The following is a 12,926-nucleotide window of genomic DNA, read 5'->3' as shown; positions in this document are numbered from 1 at the left end:
AACACGGGTTGTTTTCCTCAAGTTAGTGTGATTCTATCAATGTTGGTTTTTTACCTTTTTAAAATCTTTATTAATATGAAAAGAATTTTAAATTATATTTAAAATTCAATATGAATTATTAGAGGCAACTTTGTGTAGTAGAATGACCACTGGGCTGGCCTATGGGAGTCTGAGGTTATAGGGCTGGCTTTATTCATAACTAAATCTGTGACTGTGAACCAGACCCATAAATTGCTTGGACTTAGATGTCCTATAAAACAAAGAAGTTGCACTAAGTTATTTGTAATTTCCCTTCCATCTTTAATGTTATATGACATATTTTATTAGCATGCTTCTGCCTTTAAAATTATAAAGTGTGCTGTTTCTAAAAATAAAGGTTTTTTTCTTCTTCTGGAGGAAGATTTGCCCTGAGCTAACATCAGTGCCAATCTTCCTCTATTTCTTAGTAAGTGGGCCACCAGCACAGCATGGCCGCAAACCAAGCGGTGTAGGTCTGCGCCTGGGAACCAAACCCAGGCCACCCAAGCAGAGAGTGCCAAACTTAACCACTAGGCCACGGGGGCTGGCCATAAAAATAAAATGTTTTGATGATTAGGATCATCAAATAATGTTTTAATTCTTATGTTTTTAAGTGGAGATGAGTTTCCCTAACTGAAAGTGATTAAATATTTTTAAAAGGCTGTAGTCCTGACTGCCAGTGACTCCACAGTTTCAAATAATCCTGTGAACAGAAATGACCATAAGAGATTTTCTTTCCTTTAGACAGAACCATATTTAAACCGTTCGAAATAAATGGTAATTAAACTTGAGGGAGAGCCTCATGTCTTTCTAGGAATTCATCTCCGTTTAATCAGTTGCTGAGTTAGGTAATCCTTCCTTGTGTCTAATCTAATTCTTATATCCTAAAGCTTGAGCTTGTTTTTTCTTTCTCTCTCCTCTCTAGTGAGAGAACACAACTGGAGTTTCTTTATATAATAATCCTTCGTGCATATGGAGTCAAATCTCATTCTCCTCTTGAAGTTAAATGGTCTCATTTCTATTTGTCTTGTCACAGAGTTTTATTATACAATCGTTTTTTCATTAGCTCCACAAGAAGCCTCGCAATTGCTCCACAATCTTCCTTGCACTTTTTAAATATTAAGAGCCCTTTCCAAATTTATCACAGTTACCTTGTCTGGTCCCCCAAGGTGCTCACCGTGTCTCTTCCCTGCTTTGTGGGCATTGGCTTTCATCAGGATCACTGCTAGCAATGTTAAGCACTGGACACTGGGCCACTCCTAACTAACGCAATCTGTGTCGCCCAGGAATAGTTTGGTCAGTTTTATGAAATCTCTGAATGAAATGATTGTAAGATCTTAGTCTTATCCTGCCATTCTGATGTCCACCTAATAGAACAAATACCAATTAGCATAAATTCAGTGAACTTAAAATGTCCTTAGCCCCGTAGCGGCTAAAAATCAGGAGACGAGGGCCGGCCCCGTGGCTTAGCGGTTAAGTGCGCGTGCTCCGCTGCTGGCGGGCCAGGTTAGAATCCCAGGCGCGCACTGACGCACCGCTTCTCCGGCCATGCTGAGGCTGTGTCCCACATACAGCAACTAGAAGGATGTGCAACTATGACATACAACTATCTACTGGGGCTTTGGGGGAAAAATAAATAAAATTTAAAAAATAAAAAATCAGGAGACCTAGGTCCTGGTCCGGGTTCTGCCATTGACTAGCTGGCTAATATTGGGCAAGCCATTTAACTTTTGTGCCTTAATTTCCTCAGATGTTCAATGAAGAAATTAGGTTAGCAATCTCTCTAGTTTTGTTTTTCTAGCTCTAAAATTCAATAATATTGTGATTTAATTATATACCTCATTTAACTGGACATTGTAGGGAGAGCAAATGATGAGAAAATGTGCTATTTCTTCTCTATGAATAGTCCTATACAAATGATTTGGGGAATCTATCCCCTATCATTTGGGGAATCTAAGAAAGGATTATTCTTAGAGGAGGGCACTGCTACCAGGAACAAGAGAAAACAAGAGGGACACTGAGCAGAGAGTGTTTATCACTTTAAACTGGTGCCCGATTAATGGAATATGATTATGACTTGTAATTTATGTCAACATTATATAGTGTATATCTCAAGATTCCCTCCTATTATTGAAAAAAACTTAGTTGTATGTGAACAGACTTTGAGCATACTGTACGTTATTTTATTGAATTTATTATACTTCACTTCTTTCCAATAAGAATTACAGTGGCTTACAATAAAAACACATATAATATGGTTAATAGAATAAAACATGAGCACCAAGGAAAAAAGTTGGAAACAATATGCTTAACTGTAAGAGAAGGCATAACATAGCATGCTTCATTAGGAACCCGCTACAAGTCACAGGAATGTGGGGAAAATCCCCAAGCCCATAAGTATCTAGTCTTTGAAAGAGCAAATATCCCTCTCCTGCATATCCTCAGCTGACAGAGGCAAATTACCCAAGGCCAGAACACTGCCCTGGAGGCAGAGGTATTAGCTATTAGAGACGTGGCACGAGCTTCAGCCATTGGAGAGAAGTTCAATTATGCACTCCAAGGATAGTGGACCAAGATCTTGGCATTATCTCTCCCAAGTTTGCATTGGAAATAAAAGAAAACAATGTTTGTCCCATCTACTTTACCTTCCTTCTCTTTCCAACTCCCTTTTTTCCCTTTTTCTAATCATTATCGACATGGCTAAGGAAACGTTTTAACCACAAGATTTAGGATAGTTTTCTGTCTGATAATTAACCAGAAAAACCCAACTGTGCCACCATCCCATTCCCATTTCCTTGCTATGGAGTCTCCTCTCCCATCCTCCTCCAGTACCCAGTTAACTGAGATTTTACTTTTACTGAATCTTAAATTTTACTAATTTTTAAATATACCAGATAAGCTAATGGGTGTTTAGTACCCCTTTTTTGTTTGTTTTTACTTAAATATATTTTTTAAATTCTGTATTAGGTAATACACTGGCTTTTCCAGGCCATTTTAGAAGTCATTCAGAATGATAGCTAGTACCCCTTATAAGGACCTTTCCCAATTTCTTAAGTAACGGAGGGTATACCTCCTCTGGCCCTGTCAAGATTTTATGATCAGTGATGCTAATTACTAATTTTAAGTAGTATGACGTTTGTCTTTCAGTTATTTGGTTAGTAGCTCAGAATTTCATTGCCAGCAATCGATAAAATAATATGCCATTTTCACCTTTTAGAATGACTTTAATCACTACTGTTTAAATAGAAACATTTGGGGTGGAAGTTGACAGATTTGAAAGTAAATAGATAATGTTACCTAGGAACCTATTGAACTACAGATGTCCCTGTAGTATATACTATATATCCAGACCACAGTTAATATTAAATAGTGAGACCAAAGTATGGGTTCTATTTTAAGCTGTTAAATTTCAACATGAAAGTGCCCTTTATTCAGAATAAATATGGCATTCATGAAAGATGAAATACACAAGGTGCCAAAGAGCTGTGAATCCCTCCCAGTGTGAGGCAGACTGGGCAGTGTTTGATTTTCACCACCTCTTCCCTCCTTCCAGCAAACAGAGCTCTACCTCAGCTCTGACTTTCGATTCCCACCCTTTTCCTGTAATAATATTATACAGTCCACTGTTTGTGCTTTATGAGGTACCAGAATTTTAAAATAACCATTTATTTTAAAGAGAGATTTTCAGATATTCCATTACAAGTTCTCCTGAAACCTAATCATTGCTTTTCTTGTATTCCAGTTTGGAACTGTTGGCTTTGGTACAGGGATGGGGAAAGAAAGGGAAATGTGTTACAGTCATTTGAAAAACTGTATCCCTCCATGATTTGATAACTTTTTTTACAATGAAAGTCTGAATAGTTTAATTATTATATTCCTGTCTAAATTTTAAATTTGAGTCTCAAAAAAGCTCTATGCTTTGCAATGTTATTGAAATACATAAATTCTAAGAAGTGTGCTACGGTGGACCTGTATCAAATTGGGTTACTGCAGAAATCTTCTGGACTTTCTGACCTGAAAATCAGTTCAGTGTAAATATTTAATAACTTTTAAACAGCAAATGCCAAAATTTAAGTAGCTGATTTCTTTTTTCTATCTGAAGAAAAGAAAACTAGTCTGTCGTTATTTAAGCATATTTCTTAAATCTTTGATGTCAAGATTTAAGAATCTCAGGATTTGGAGCTAGTATATAGGTAAGACCGCTTGTATTATCTGTCAAGATTAAATCTAATCATTTAAAAACTCTTTGAGCCCTTTGACTTAACTTTTTTACTCTTCCTTCACCTTTTAAATTTTTTATCATTTGTTTAAATATTGGTTTAATAACAGAACTGCTTCATATATGTAAGTGATTCCCTTATTTCAGAGATAATATCAAGTTTGAACTTAATTGTTCCAAACATTTATATGTGTATGTGTGTGTGTTTTTCTCCCTAAGCTGAGAGCTGGTCCATTTGATGAGTTTCAGATCGCTACCATGCTAAAGGAAATTTTGAAAGGTCTGGACTATCTGCATTCAGAAAAGAAAATTCACCGAGACATAAAAGGTATACAGAAGTCTAATATGAACCTGAGAAAAATAGATGCATTCTGAGGAAGCTGAGGTTTTTTTCATTTCCTTTTTCCTCCTAGCTGCCAACGTCTTGCTCTCAGAACAAGGGGATGTTAAACTTGCTGACTTTGGAGTTGCTGGCCAGCTGACAGATACACAAATTAAAAGAAATACCTTCGTGGGAACACCATTTTGGATGGCTCCTGAAGTTATTCAACAGTCGGCTTATGACTCAAAAGTAAAGTGTTACCTGTACAAACTGTTTTGTTTTGAATAATAAGTTTTATATAGCTTACTATCCTCTTTAATAAACTGCCTTAATTTTCCTTCCTTTTATAGTATTTTTAAAGCTAGAATTATGTCACATGTTGCTGCTAAATCATAAGTTCCCTTGATGCTGGTAATATTTGGACCCTATTCCCATCAATGGCCTTCCATCCCACTTGGAAGTAAATCCAAAGTCCTTACTTTCACATACATGGCTCTCTATGATCTGGCCATTTTCTGCCTATCCAGCCTCATCTCCTATCACTCTCCTGTATATTCTATCTGCTTCAGCCAGAGTGGCTTCATTGCTGTTTCGCAAACATAGCAAGTACACTCTGGCCTCAGGACCTTTGCACTTGCCCTTCCCTCTATCTGGAATAACCTTCCTCCCGATCAGGTCTCTGCTTAAACATTACCTACACAGAGTAGTCTTCCCTAGCCATCCTGTGTAAATATGCAGTCCCTTGATCCTGTCATTCATTATTCTTTTATCCTGATTTATTATCTTCTTCACAGGACTTAGCACCATCTGACATCATATTGTTTATTTATTTATCTGTTTCTTCTGCTAGAACATAAGCCCCTTGAGAGCAGGGATTTTTGTCTGGTTTATTCACCCCCTGAATCCTCAGTGCCTAGAATTTGGTATCTGGCACAAAGTAGGGAATTTTATAATTTTTTTAAATAAATGAATTCTATTAATAAAAATTTATTAACATCACATTTCTTGAAACACTTTAATATTGTATGACCATTAGATTCCACAAGTTATTTTGTGGCAGGATGCTGGAATGGAGTTTCAAGGTAATTCCTTTTTCTTTCTCTTGCCTTAGGCTGACATTTGGTCATTGGGAATTACTGCTATTGAACTAGCCAAGGGAGAGCCACCTAACTCCGATATGCATCCGATGAGAGTTCTGTTTCTTATTCCAAAAAACAATCCTCCAACTCTTGTCGGAGAATTTACTAAGTCCTTTAAGGAGTTTATTGATGCTTGCCTGAACAAAGATCCATCATTTGTAAGTATATATTGCTATTACTACTGTTTTCTATTATCAGATATCCATAGAGCAAATGTGTTTTTTTCCTACAGTGAGGAATACAGTGCAAGTGAGAATTATCTAAGATGCATCCAGCAATCTGGTTCTTCCCTCTATATTGCTAATTCTGTTCAGTTCTTAACAAGATCCTTACTTCCTTTTCTCCTTCCTGTGCATCTTTTTCTCTTTTTCGTGGTCCCTAGCTTCTTCCTTATTCTATTGATCTTTCCTATTTCAGGGGGAAAGAAATTTGAGAAATAAAGTTCATTTTATAGGATGTCATTATTAAAGCATATGTGTAACTATTCACAATGATTTTTATTCAACTGTGTATTTATTTTTCATGAAAAGTTATGTTTGCGTTTCACTATTTTTTCATTTAACGTTTAGGAATTCCAACACGAAGTTGTATACTTTTCCTGAAGTCTAGTGAGCTCCACTCATTTACCTCGCAAATTTGATTACCATTGTTTTATTGTTTTTGAAATAAAGCTGCCTGGTGACTTCTAGAAACTAGAAATATACAAGAACTAAGTTTGATGTAACTATTTTTAAGTTGATAATGAATATTCTAATATTAATAAAATACTAGGGGGAAATATCCCCGCAGCACCTGGTATTTGTATTGAGATGCAGTACAAATTAATGTGCGATAGAGAAGGGATTAATCTGAGGATCATACGATGTGTGCAGATAATAACAAAGTTACAGCCTTGCTAGTTTCCATCCGTTTTTTTCAATTTACATTAAGTAAAAGTATTTAGAAAGCATTATTTTGAGATGCTTTTAAATTTTTACTTTACTTTCAAAATCCTGCCATATGTTTCTCGGCTTTTGAGAAGGCCCTACCTGCCAGTTTGCTAGTAGGTAGGCCGCCTTTTGTCCATTGGGCTTTAACAAATTGGTACCAAAGTAGTGAATTTACTTGGGTTGCCTTGAGCCACTTCAGAAATAGAATTAGCTATTGTCCTACAGCATTTTAGTTTTTCTTATGTTTACAGACATACTTTTACATCTTTCAGCTTAATAACTGAAATGATTTCTTACCACCCCTTGTAATCACAAAGAGCCTAGAAATATTCATGCATCCTTCATTGTTTTCCTTAGCGTCCTACAGCTAAAGAACTTCTGAAACACAAATTCATTGTAAAAAATTCAAAGAAGACTTCTTATCTGACTGAACTGATAGATCGATTTAAGAGATGGAAGGCAGAAGGACACAGTGATGATGAATCTGATTCTGAGGGCTCTGATTCGTATGTACAAATTATTTAATTTTTATGTAGGTAGCCTGTTTTAATATTGCATATCTTTTAACTATGATCCAGTATGCTTTCTCTAGCATAAAATGTAAACCATATCCTAAAGTTTCACTTTAGAAACTGTGAAAATCTTTTAAAATTACACTCTGTGGAGTACAATGAATTTGGAAACATGTTTTTCTTAGGAGTGAATTGCTCCAGTTTTAAATGGTCTTGGTCTAACCCCTAGTGGATACTTGAGTATATTACAAAGTTTTGGAATAAGATTCGATTCAAGGTGTTATATTAGTTTGCCCAAAGTGATAAGGGGCTATGTCTTCTCATTCTTTGGTGGCAACCTACAAAATCCCTCTGAAGAACTGACTGCCAGGCCTTTCCCACCTCTTGGCCATGTACCAAACCATGATCAGACTGGTACATTTAAATATTCATTTATATATGATTTATACCTGCTTAAAAAATTGCACTGTTTTTTAACTGCAGCATTTACATTAACATTTTAGCCTCTAAGTCCATAACTTAATTTAGACTAGGAAAGTCTATAGGCTACACCAAAATTTACTCCTTCACTGGCTGAATTGGCACAAAGGCAATACCAAATTTCTTTAAATAATACTCTCAGAGTCCTGCATTTATGAGAAATTCCCCAGCTTTTGAAAGGGATAAAAAATATACGGATAGTTTTTGTACCCTGTTCTGATACTTGTTGGCCTTAGCTGCCCATGAGAGTTGCCTGTGAAGCCTTGAAAAAAATCACAAGCCATACTATAAGAGATCCTGATCCAGTCAGTGAGGAGGGGCAGGAGCAGGGATTCATAGATGGTACGAGGTCTCCACGTGTGATTCTGATGTACACTTAGAGTTGAGAACCACTGCTACTCTTCAGTAAAATGTAGTATCTACCTGAAACTGAGATCAAATGCTTTTTTATACTATGATTTTTTATATGTTGGGACAGTTCTCTCTTCAGGGTCTGGCTGCAGTGATTTGGTATTTTCACCTAGCTGAATTATTTAGGAACTTAATAGAATTCTCTTTGGCAATCTCTTTAGGGAATCCACCAGCAGGGAAAATAATACTCATCCTGAGTGGAGCTTTACCACTGTGCGAAAGAAGCCTGATCCAAAGAAACTACAGAACGGGGCAGTATGTACATGGAGATGATCAATTCCTCTTGATAGACTTTTTCAAACTATGTAGTGAGATTATGATGGCCAAAAATTGTTAGAATTTAGTATCCCTAAATGCCTATCTACTTCTCTGTGTCCATAGTATGCTTCATTTGTAATTTTTTGAGCTAATTAAGAAAAGGTCATAGAAGTCATTTAAGTGGCCATTGGTATGTTTTTTAATGGTTTTACCTAGAGATACATAAACCCAGTGGAATCATGGATGTATATTATAATCTTAGAAGTTAGACGCCTTCTGGGTGATGGATGGGAATTAGTGATGGGAAGAAAGCATGGAGGCTTGCCTTATATTGGGTCTTTTGGGGAGGATTCAAATTAGTGCACATTTGTTATAGAATAACTAAGAAAAACATGAATGACTATTTCAATTTCATGTGTATAACTATACTATTTGTTCAAAGGAGCAAGACCTTGTGCAAACCCTGAGCTGTTTGTCTATGATAATCACACCTGCGTTTGCTGAAGTAAGTAGATTCATTAGCTTTGGATATCTATTTTAAGAAGTACAGTAACTTTAAATGTTATAGCTATTGATCTTTCTCAGCTTAAACAGCAGGATGAGAATAATGCTAGCAGGAATCAGGCAATTGAAGAACTCGAGAAAAGTATTGCTGTGGCTGAAGCCGCCTGTCCTGGCATCACAGATAAAATGGTGAAGAAATTAATTGAAAAATTTCAGAAGTAAGCTTGAAATGTGATTTTTAAAAATTATTTTTACATTTTCTGTTGGGTGTTCATTTATGATGCAATGTAATTACCTTGAATCAGTCATTTCAATTATTCCCAGCAAAGTAACTTCTTAGTAGTTGTATGCTTGAAAACTGTTATGTTTCTTGCCCATCTTAAACATTAGTTTTTGGAATTATTATCTTCAGGCATTACGAGGTACTTTTCCACTGAATGAAATGGGATTTTTCCCCTTTCCCTGTTAATAGGAGTATAGACAAAAGGTCACGGAGCATATTCTTCTTTTGGCCCTCATAAACACCCTTGAGGAATGCTTTCATGTAATTTCCAGTGCTCAAGTTCATGAGTGTAACCCCCATAAGAAAAGTTAAGGAAAGGATTTTAGGTAGAAGAACTCAATCAAGACTATAAAATAAAAGGTCCTTGACTTCAGTTTCTATACTGTCTCCTGAACTATTGGTTTAACTTTGTTCACATTTAGTGAAGTTCTCACATTTAATTTTAAAATTCTCTTTTTAAACAAGACTTTTGTATGCATACACAAACATACACACAACTCCTTAGCTCAAGCAAGTTATAAAGCAATACTAATCTTAGCCTTAATCCCATTATATCGCTTCTCAGTGCATCTTTATATTTCTTCGTATTTGTGATGCCACTGGGATCAAATTGGAACAAACTATACAGACTGTAAAATCACATACTCTCATAGGTCTTCCTATCTGATAAAGCCCACTTGCACTTATAAACTAAAGCCACTTTTAAAATCCCTTAGATTTTTTGTTTTTTGATGAGGAACATCAGTCCTGAGCTAACATCCGTGCCAATCCTCCTGTTTTTTTTTTTTTTTGCTGAGGAAGACCAGCCCTGAGCCAACATCTATTGCCAATCCTCCTCCTTTTTTTTCCCTCTTTCTCCCCAAAGCCCCAGTAGATAGTTGTATGTCATAGTTGCACATCCTTCTAGTTGCTGTATGTGGGACGCCACTTCAGCATGGCCAGACAAGTGGTGCGTCGGTGTGCACCCGGGATCCGAACCCAGGCCGCCAGTAGCGGAGTGCGCGCACTTAACTGCTAACCCACGCGGCTGACCCCCTAAAATCTCTTAGATTTTAATGGAAAACTCCCCTCTCTTTCTGATTTGCAAACAAATCAATTGGAAGTTGTAAAATTAGGCGCAGAAGGGATTTTTTTAACATCTTTATATTTTAACATCTACATGATGAGACTCAATAGAAAGAATTTAGTTTGCTGAATTAGTTCATTCATTGCAGAGTTCATACAGATGAGAAATAGAAACATGCATATTGTGTATCAATTTAAGTTTTTCTTAATTTCCTAGGTGTTCAGCAGATGAATCTCCCTAAGAAACTTATTATTATTAGCTTCTATTTCATATGGACCCAGAGAAACCCACCAAAGCTACTTCAAGCTTAACGATGCTTAACTCATGAGCTCCGTGTGCCTTTTGGATCTTTGCAACATTGAAGATTTAGAAGAAGCTATTCAACTATTTTGTGATGGTCTTTATCATTTTGTATTTTAAAGAGATTATTTTGTAAGGAATAACTTTTAATACTATAGTTTCATCAGTATTCTAGTCAATGTTGAGATACAGTTTTGCTTTTAGGTATCATTATTACTTAAGTTACTAGGATGAATACCTTTCATGTTTTGATCTTTAGTTAACTATACACTCATGAAACATACAGGTCTTTCAAAGTCATCCTAAATATTCGACTTTTGTAAATCATCAAGCCTCAAAAAGCTTTTTTTTTTTGAACATAAGCATATTCTAAAAAAATGACTATTGGTGGAAAGGTGGAAACAAGTCATACCTTCTTAAAAAAGAAGTTTTTCATAAGCTCTTGGAAATGAAACTTTGAAAAGTATTGACTCTTCTACCAAGTTGGTATGAAATTCCAGGCAGCTCAATGACGATTGCATTCGAGAGCCCTGTGTTGGAAGCATTTATAGGCAACGTGTAGCAACAGAGGTACCTTTGGTGTGCAGTATTTACCCTCTCTTTTAGAAGAGGCAATTAACCCTTATTTAACATGGTTGGAAATTTAAAACAATACCAATTAGCCAAGGATGGGTTTTTAGTAATACTGGAGGAATTAGTCAGGCTTCATTTTTAAAATCTTCGACTGAAATTGCATATTATATGCTTGGATTTGGAGAGTTTAAAAAAGCTGTTCATCATGTGATTAAATACCTGATCAACAGGTATGAATATAATTTACACCAGCATATTTTTGTCATGGTAGTAAAATGTCCTATAAACTATTTATACATTTTTGTTCTTCGTAATTATCCAATACATAAGCAGCATTTGTTCATTTTGAAAGGGTATTTAAATAAGCATTTTCTAGTTCATATGAAAATAACTGTAGTACAGGATGATTTCTGTCTGTACAAAGGTAAGTTAGACTGTACAGTTAATTTTCAGTTATATTTATGGTACTGTTATGTGGGTAATACCTTTTCTCTTTTAAGCCCAGTATATATATTATGCCTGCCTAAGTTCTGAACTGGGGCTATATTTCAGTAGTTGTAGAATTATTGATATTAATTAGCTTTGATAGTTAATGTCTGGATCTGCACAACTTGGTTTTTGCACAGAAGACATTTTTAAAAATCTGAATTGCCAAATATTAGAAGAAAGATGTTCTTCAAGTAAAGAATACAGTTTTTAGTCAAAGTGCCCATTACCTCCTCTTTTTTTGTAATAATACAGACACTTGAATAAGTTGTTGTCATATCATATGCCAAGAAAATTCTTTTCATTGGTGCCTGTACTGTAACAATACTTTTAACATATTGTATTTTGAAGTAATGGTTCAGTTAAAATTTTCACCTGCTATGTAACTGAAATTCAATTACAGTTTATAATCTGTAGAGGTCTGGAAATAATTTTGCAACTCATATCATTGATTAAATGAATATTTTTGTAAAAGTAAAAGCAACAAATTTATAAATTGATTATTTGAAACTTGACAACACAACTGTATCATGGATAGAAATTGTATTGCTTATTCATTATAGTTATTAGTCCTGTAAAATGTTTCTAGGTGAAGCATACACCAGTGTTTTGGGGAGTTTAAAAATAAATTCTTGAATTTCATGGTCCTCAATGTTTGTTTTCTTGAGGGGGGTATGGTATAGTATTTTAATTGTTTCAAATTATTTCTCCTTTGCCCTTTAATCTATTGTTGGAACTTTAACGCCAATGTTTCCATTGAAAATTAGAAGATATTCTTCACATTTTATTAAGCATTGATTATAGCTACAGTGAACATCGTCCTCATTTCTGCCTCCTGTCCTGACAAAATTATTAATAGCGTCCTCTCTTTCACTCAAAAATGTCCTAGGTTGGACAATAAATTATATGATCACCCTAATTATAGTTTTATTAGGATATCTTATACAGATTGGAACCCTATAGTTCTCCGGGGAAAACAAATTTCACAAAGACTTCCAGAAACTGATGTGAGAAATAGCATATAAGCCTGAAGGAATTTGAGTTTTTCCTACAGAAAAGGTCAAAGAAAGATGAACTTAACATAGCTTTGAGGATCCATAGGGTTAATATATAGGTGAGTGGGCTTCAATATATTCTTATTATTAAATATCTAGTCTAGACTGTGAGTTAGTTACTGGATATGATTCCAGGAGCAAGAAGGAAGGTGGTAGACTGTGGGAAAGGGGTAGAGTAAGGTATATTAAAGGGGATTTTTCTGATGTAAGGACTAAGAGAGTAAGGAAACTATTCCATCCATCTTTTCTCCCTTAAGTCGTATATAAAAAATAGCTTGCTTATATAATTTAATCATTTCTTTGAAGTTAGTACCTAAAATTATCTTATAAATATATTGTACTTAACAGAAAATCAATAAACAAAATAAAGT

General features: G+C 35.4%; 1 protein-coding gene across 1 annotated transcript in view; it reads left to right on the top strand.

Moving 5' to 3' along the window:
• Positions 1-12,147, top strand: part of STK26 (serine/threonine kinase 26) — a 50,931-nt gene extending 38,784 nt beyond the window's left edge. The window contains exons 5-12 of the mRNA XM_004437275.2: positions 4,457-4,565; positions 4,651-4,808; positions 5,671-5,856; positions 6,985-7,133; positions 8,192-8,285; positions 8,731-8,793; positions 8,874-9,010; positions 10,358-12,147. Coding sequence (XP_004437332.1) covers positions 4,457-4,565; positions 4,651-4,808; positions 5,671-5,856; positions 6,985-7,133; positions 8,192-8,285; positions 8,731-8,793; positions 8,874-9,010; positions 10,358-10,382 — 921 coding nt within the window. The 3' untranslated portion in view covers positions 10,383-12,147. The remainder of the gene's footprint in view (positions 1-4,456; positions 4,566-4,650; positions 4,809-5,670; positions 5,857-6,984; positions 7,134-8,191; positions 8,286-8,730; positions 8,794-8,873; positions 9,011-10,357) is intronic.
• The last annotated feature ends 779 nt before the right edge of the window (positions 12,148-12,926 follow it).

Source organism: Ceratotherium simum, chromosome X (assembly GCF_057802395.1).
Source record: "Ceratotherium simum simum isolate JZ-2026a chromosome X, ASM5780239v1, whole genome shotgun sequence".
Taxonomy (NCBI): domain Eukaryota; kingdom Metazoa; phylum Chordata; class Mammalia; order Perissodactyla; family Rhinocerotidae; genus Ceratotherium; species Ceratotherium simum.
This window is presented reverse-complemented; position numbering and strand designations above follow the sequence as displayed.